The following is a 7,508-nucleotide window of genomic DNA, read 5'->3' as shown; positions in this document are numbered from 1 at the left end:
TTTGTTTTTTAAAGGACTACAGCTTTTCCCTTAAGGGGGATTTAATAAATTGTTATCAAAGTTAAATTTTGTCCAGTTTTTGAAAGTTATTCTATAAAATACTTATAGTTTTAAATTAAAATAATACTAATAATATTATCTTTTTTTCTGTTCCAGGACTCCATCTCGTCAAACTTGGTTGAGGGCTTACTTGTTGTGCTGGCTCCCACCAGCAAGCCTCTCCCAAGCCAAGGCTGTGCACGTCTGGGTGCTTCGAGGAAGCATTTTCTTTGTCCCTTTTTGTCCCAAGTGATTGCTGGTCTTTCCAGAAACCAGCAGGAGGTGTCCCTGCCCTGATGTCTCTGTGAGAGTCTGCTCCAGGTCCTTCTCTTACTTACAAAGACTTCAAAATCCCCCAAATTCTTAGAAGACCCCCTTCCAGAGCCTCCTGAAGCAAATTCCAGACTGGAAAATCAGTAATGCCCTTGGCCCAGGCATTAGCTAGTTTACCTATTAGAGAGAAACCCTTGGAGATAATAAAAACCGGACCGGTCCTTGGTTTGAAAAAACGGGCACTTAACATTTCTCCTCATTCTGCCAAGGACTAGACCAGAATCCAGCTTGCTTCTAGGCCAGAGCTCAGCAGGAATCGGCTTGAAGATTTCAGCCTCCCAGTGGTCTAAGGCTCCACCTTAGGGGTGCACCTAAGCTTAGGAGAGGAATTACCAGAGAGCAGCCCTAACTGCCGGCTCCCTACAGAGTCTGGGGCGGGGCTCAACAAGACTGCCCACACCCGGTGGTTCCCCACTTATAGCTGCAAGTCTGGAGGCGAGGAGCCTGGAGCGAAGACTGGAATGCCGCCCCAGGCTCCTCGCCTCCTCTCCCAAAGCGGCGTCTCCCAGCGGGTCTTCCGGTAGCTCTTGCCCTTCCCAGTCCCCCCGCCCCCTTTTGGCTTCCTCGCTCCTTCGGGAAGCCAGAGAAGTCCCCTCTCCCCCTCACCTTCCTCTTTCTTGCCGTAGAGCGTTTAGGAGTGGGGGGCGGGGTGGAGACCACCAGCCTAGATCCTCAAGTTCAGTGGCAAATTCCCTCCCCCTTCCCCCCAGACTGGGTTCCAGCAGTTGCTGCTTTTTTCCCTTCTCATCATGCTAGGGGCGACTGAATTCTTTTGCTACCCCTCTGTCCCCCTCCTATTTCGGAGGCAATTTATACAAAGGGAGGGGGGCAACCATGGCATTCTTTCAGGTCTCCTTTTACCGCTCCAACCCCCCCCCCAACACACACACTTCTACACACTGGAATCGGAGATAGAAAGAAAAGTTGGCATCGATTCTCCTTTGGATGTTTTAAATCTCTCCAGGCCCAGACCAGCGTCTGAGGAGAGGTACCCGGTGTCCTGCCCTTGGGCAGGAGGCCGAGGGCCGATCCAGTAATTTCTCCCCTCGTGAAAACAGAGAGCAACTGTTCAGGTGGGTGAAAATATCATATAAATTTCTTTCAAAAACGACGAAACCTCCTCCTTTCACCCCTTCCACAGCAGTCGCCTCCATGCTTTATGGCACGTTTACGGGAACGAGTTCATTTATTTAATTCGCGATTGTAGCTCTGGGGTTTCTGTTCGACAGGACGGAGGTGGGGCACAGAGCTTTCCCTGAAGGAACCCTAATTAAAGTGCAGCACTTAGGATCTTGAATAAAACTTTAATGAAAGGGAGGAGGGGAGCTGGGGACAGAAAGGGTTGCTCTGGATTGGGGGAGGGGAGCCGGCGTCGCTCCCCAGAACTAGGGGACTCAATTTTTTTTTTTAAATTTCATGCTGCTAGGGCAGATTTCCAGCCCAGAACAACACCCAGTAGTGGTACCGGTGGAGGGGATTCAGGGCCGATTCCCGGCCCGCTGTGGCCCCGCTGGGTGGTGGACGGCGGGAAGCGTTTCTCTGCAGCGGAGAGAAAGGCCCTAACCACGGAGCCTCGGAATCGTTCTCCGCTTTGCCGTGGTCGAAATCTAGATTTAAAAAGAGCTCCCGGAGGTCGCGACCACACATTTCACCACCACCGCTATTTATCGTCCTCTGTGAGGCCTAATAAAATCTACCTGGTTTGGAATTAGAAATGATTTTGGTCTCGGAGCCAGGTAGACGCGGTGTTTCGTTCCTTGCTGAAAGTCTCGCCTGGAGGAGCACCGCTGACTCAGAAGGAGGGGAAGAGTGTGGAGCGGCGCTCAAAAGGAATTATGCCTTGGTGGAAAGGCGAATTTTCCAGAGTTCAGGTGTGTGCCTCTGCGTCTACTTGTCCGTGAGAACGTCTGAAGTTACCTATTTTTGAATGCTGTGCTCACGCGTTTGTCTAAGTAATTTAAATAAAACCACTATTGTAGCTTAAATAGTACTTATTTAAAGGAAATAGCTGCAGGCGAGTGATTGAGTAGATTTTGTTGTGATTTATGTAGCTTTTGCGTTGTGTGTGTATGGGGCGGGGTGTTAAATTCAAGGCCTCGTTCATGCTAGGCAAGCAAGCGCTCTGCCACTGAGCCCTGATGTGATTTGGACACAATAAGAGTTTCACCAGTCGGTGGTGGGTGGATATAATTCACTTTGGGAATAAAGTGGGTGTTTGGAAAATGATTCCATAAAAAGGTTTAATAAAAAACGAAATTGATATTTTTTTTTGCACAGGTTCTATACAAATCAATCAGAAAAAAAGGGGGGTCACCGTGAATTACTATGGGAGGAAGGTGAATATATTATTCCCCTGGAAGGAAGACATGGACCAAAGGCAGATGGCGCCGCCGCCTTATTCTGAGTTCTGACCACCCTGTTCTTTTATTCGAATTGCTCTGTGCTGGCTCTCCTTGTTCTCCTGGGCCTCTCAGAGACTGACTTTATACATGAACCGACAGATCTGCGGATTGATTGACTAAATTGCAGGCAACTCCTGGTCCTGGAGCTCTTTACACGCAACCCAGGACCCTCCAACCCTGCAGGCTGGAAGCTACCGCGCGACTGTAAGCCTGTAAGACTGTAAGCTCAGCTGGGCGGCCGGTGGGTTCCCTTGAAATTTCGAATATCTGCCGGAAGGGGGCGCCCGTGTCTTCTTTATAGTCTAAACACACGGGTTAGCAGAATAAATCTCTTAAACCTTCAAATCTTTTGTTTGCTCTGAAATTACTGTGAGAAAAAAAAAATAGGGCCCCGAAAATTCAAGTCCCTGGCAGAAGAATGGAGGAGTTAGGGTCCTGGAAGTCTAGAAGCCCCTCATCGCCCACAGGCCTCCACCTGGGTCATCTCCATCAACTGAGGAAGCAGTCCATCTTGTGGCCTTTACCCCTCCCCATGTGAGGAGCATTCGCCATGATGCTCCCCTCATTGATCTTACACCCTTTCCTCGTGCCCATCGGCGCTGAAGTCTCGCCACTTCTGAAGTTAGCAAGGGAGAGAATTGCTAGCATTTGGTCTCTTTGGTCAGGTTTGGGTTTATAGTGACAGAAATAAGAACCTGTAACATGAAAAGCTGCCCACACGTTGCTTCACTTGAAGGAGAATGTGGAAGGCAAAAAGTGATCTCCTCTTACCAGGGTGTGTAACCACGGAGCTTAGACTAGACCACAGAGCTTGGAAGGAATTTTTCAGTCAGGAAGAGGAGGTCTCATTCTCCTCCTATCCACCCCCCTGCACACAAAATCTGAGACCCAGGGAGGGAGGCTGACCTCCAGCCTTCTGCCTTTTCCCTCATTCCTGGCTTTTCTGGTAAATTAATGTAGAAGAATCAGTACTGCTTCCCTTCTCATTCTTTTCCCAGGAGACAAGCCAGGGCTGGGATCCTACCCAACCACGGCCAGACACTTTTGAATCCCTTGGCTGGGGCAGCCACCCTGGAGTTTCCTCAGGAACTGTGAGCCCGCTTGGAAAGAGAAAGCCCCCTGAAATGGTGGCTTCTGCCAGCCACTGCTCACCATCCACCCACCCACCATTGGAAATTTAGGTCCAGAGGGCTCTCCCTACTTTAGGGTCTGTGCACTGTATCCAGGGACCCCCACCAAACCAGAACTCAGGAAGGCCCAGGTTGGCGGTCCCGTCAGCCACTGGGCTCATGTACAAGACATCAGGGAACCATTACAGAGGTGGAAACCAATGTCTCTCTCAAGGTGCTAGCTCTGCAAAAAAAGAAAAAAGTCTACTCCAAGTTTCCAGAATTTTGCACTATGTATCCCAACCTGGAAAACAAGGTTGAGATACATAGTGCAAACTTTGGTGCCACTCTGCCTTCCACCCACCCAGGATTCAAAGTATGTGGACTGAGCTAGTGAAAAGGAAAGGAAGTCTGAGGCCAGTGGGATATTGGCCACCTGGAGTTCCTCCACCCTGAGTCCTGGTCTTTACACTTCTACAGTCAGTAGTTCTTTCACCCACAAAGACCTGCACATCTTCCCAGCCTGAGGCTCCTAAGTTCCTCTGGGTGTCTCAGAAAGACAAAGGAGAAAATGGGTGGTTTCCGCTCCTGCTGAGCTATCCCAGCATGCTTGGGACTGGCCTATGGGTAGCATAGATTACTACTCTCTCTTCCATAACTACTGTGTCTGATAAGCGCGCTCTACAATGCCACAAATATCTACTTCATGTAGCTCCTAAATGCCCAATAAACTATGGCCTACTTGGGTCGGAACCACCAAGGACTTTGAGGGCAGACTTGGTGAATTTGGGGGAGGAAGTGAGAAGCTTTGAATTACCCAGGCACTTCCTCAAACTCTGTTTCTCTGGAAGAAGGACAGACTAGAGCAGCCTGTGGCTTCATTTTCATGCAACTGAAAAACTGAAGCATTAGAAATGGAGCTTCCCGATGGGCACGACCTAGAGAGTAGGTAGGGACATCCTGCCCAGCTGTCATCTTAGGAAAATTCTGGATGAGCATCACTTCCACAGAGGAATCTGCCTTTTTTCCTCTCCCCTGCTTTCCTGATGTCACTGGAATATGGGGGAGGGGTGGAATGAAAATAGAAGTGGGTCTGAGAGGAAGCTACCCTGCAAAGGGATCGCTTTCCAAGTTTATTCATAATCAGTTCAACTCATGAAAGCAGTTTCTAAAGTGCTCTACAGAGCTCTAGATAGAAAATATGAGACTAATTATCATGGCAACTAGTACTGGTTATCATGATTATCACCACTGTTAGAATGAATGATTATGACTGGGATGGATTCTTTAGGAACCCTGGCAGAGAGAACTGTAACTCTAAACCTCACTCTCCTGGCACATACATACAGGATGCCCAGGCTGCACCTGAGGAATAGTCCAGGAGCCAGTGGCCTGCAAAGAATGTCATCTCTGGGGGCTCCTCACGGAGTCCTTTGCCCAGTCAGGCTCTGGCAAGTCTTCTGGTCTCCTCAGGACACCCCACCTTCCCCTTCCCCCACTCAGCCAGGAAAATCCCTCACGGGGTAGCGCTGGTCTTGACCTTGGCGAGAACCTTCTTTTCCTTGACCCTGCGGTTCTGAAACCAGATGGTAATCTGGCGCTCCGATAGACTGGTGGCTGCTGAGATCTTGCGCCTCTTGTCCTTGGTGATGAACTTGTTAGCCGCATACTCGCGCTCCAGCTCTCGCAATTGCCCCTTGCTATAGGGGATGCGTTTCTTGCGGCCGCGGCGGAAGGCACAGCCTTCGGAAGGGTGCTGCGCGCTGGAGTCTGTGTGTCAGGAAAGGGAGGGAGGAAAAGCACTCTCAGACCCCCACCTAGCGCCAACCTAACCGCAGACCCTGGCCCCGAAAGCTCCGAGGCTACGTCATCTTGCAGGCGCATCCAGATCATCCCACTGGCGCATGTGCGCTCATACTCCCCCAAAGCACGCTGGGGCACTCCCTGGATTATGGCTGGGTCTCTGATCACTTCTCAGCCTCTCCTCCCGCAGGCCACCCTCACCCATCACTGCCCTCCCACCCAGGAGTCTACAAACACACCCACCACACACAATCAGGCCTTTTACCCACGATCACATCCATCCACCCCCACAAGAATTTTCACTCTCCGTCACTTAAAGATTCTACAAGCAAATTCTGTACAGGAGTAAACACGTTTCTGCACACACACACACACACACACACACCTTAGGTGGCAGGAAAAGTAAATTTTCTTTTGGAAATTGAAAACTTGCCCAAGAGAAAGTGAGGGTAATATTCTCTAAAGAATACTCAATGCCTCCTTTCCTCCCCTACAACCCTCACACTCACTGAATTGTTAGTCTTTGTGTAGAATTAGGCTGGGATTGTGTTGGGTAGGAAACCCTGGCCCTAACTCACAGCAAAGGATTCCAAGGCTCTCTGACATTGAAGAGCTAGTTCCAGGGCTTCCTGGGGGAAGCGAGGGAGGCTGGCTGACCTCAGGCTTCAGATAACATCCAGCTCAGGTCCCTCACATTGACCCTCTGGAGCCTCCATCCAGGCCCTCCAACAGGACCCTCCTTTAGAATCCTAATAAGCAACGAAGCTCCTCCTCATCAGCCCCAAGTATCGCTCCTCTCCTTCCTCCTCCCAGGCAAGTGCCAGCGTAGCCCACTCTCAAGAGCCAAGGGGACACAGGGTAGTGGAAGTTACCTGCAAATGCCGCCTTCCAAAAGGGACCCGGTGGGTTCTGTTCACCCTGGCAACACATCTGGCTGTTCCAGCCACTGGCCAGGGCCCAAGGCTGATAACTGTCCACAGGCAGCAGGGAGTCATGTCGAGGCTCCCCAGGGGCACCGAGGGTCTGCACCACCGACACATCCAGGTAACTGGCCATAGGCTGGTAGGGTCCCGGATACCCCGGATAGAAGGCAAACTCGGTGGGGCGACTAGGGTACTCCTCTCCAGCTGCAGGAGTCTCCGTGGGGTAGGCAGCCAGAGTGGCCGCCTGGGCACAAGGTTTCAGCGAGCTCCGGGACACCCGGCAGGAGTAGTACCCGCCTCCAAAGTAGCCATAAGGCACTGGCGCTGGGGATGCCCCCTGGGGCACCCCAGGACACGGGTGGCATTGCTTTGGTGGCTCTGCAGAGCCTGGCAGATCCAGAGGGCCATAGTTGACAGCGGGCATTAGTGTAGGAGCCGCTGGATGGCTGGGCAGTGGGGAGTGGGCGACTAGATTCCGACCCCCTCCTGCTCCCAGCAAGCCTTCGATATCCTTGGCCCCGTCCAAGGTGGCATAATTGCCAGGCTCCATGGGGCCGAGGGTCCGCTCATGGGGCGCTGGGGGTGGGGGATGCAGAGGGAACCCAGCTCGCTCTCCCCACCCAGGCCCGGGGAATCCAAAGCGTTTTAAACCACTCCCAGCTCGAACGGCGCCTGCATTCGCCCTGTCCGGCCGTCTTGACGCAGGAGACGCAGGGGCCCAGGCACGCGCGTTGATTGGCTGCGGCTTGGGGGAGAGAAGCTCATAAAATCTTCCCGGCAGAAATTGCGGAGAGAGAGGGGACGAGGAGCAGAGCCCCACCTCCGTCTACTCCTCTCTCTCCCGGGCTCTCTGTCTCCTGCGCTTTGGCAGGTTTAACGAGAGAACAAAAAGCTCTCCC

General features: G+C 51.8%; 1 protein-coding gene across 1 annotated transcript; it reads right to left on the bottom strand.

Annotated features, from left to right (window-relative positions):
• Positions 1–4,990: 4,990 nt before the first annotated feature.
• Hoxb13 (homeobox B13) lies at positions 4,991–7,284 on the bottom strand. Its single transcript, XM_015495866.2, has 2 exons — positions 6,559–7,284; positions 4,991–5,653 (listed from the first exon to the last, which is right to left on the bottom strand). The coding sequence occupies exons 1-2, from the start codon at positions 7,157–7,159 to the stop codon at positions 5,400–5,402; spliced, it is 855 nt and encodes a 284-aa protein (XP_015351352.1). The 5' UTR covers positions 7,160–7,284; the 3' UTR covers positions 4,991–5,399.
• Between the last annotated feature and the right edge of the window lie 224 nt (positions 7,285–7,508).

This window comes from Marmota marmota, unplaced genomic scaffold (genome assembly GCF_001458135.2).
Source record: "Marmota marmota marmota unplaced genomic scaffold, marMar, whole genome shotgun sequence".
In the NCBI taxonomy this organism is placed as follows: Eukaryota; Metazoa; Chordata; class Mammalia; order Rodentia; family Sciuridae; genus Marmota; species Marmota marmota.
The sequence above is the reverse complement of the archived record's forward strand: the minus strand, read 5'-3'. Positions and strand labels throughout refer to the sequence as shown.

Bases quoted from the DNA above. Each gene is read 5' to 3' on its own strand.
- Hoxb13 (XM_015495866.2), bottom strand. From the start codon at position 7,159: ATGGAGCCTGGCAATTATGCCACCTTGGACGGGGCCAAGGATATCGAA. The intron at 5,654-6,558 runs GTAACTTCCACT...CCTGACACACAG, and splicing joins TTGGAAGGCGGCATTTGCAG to ACTCCAGCGCGCAGCACCCT.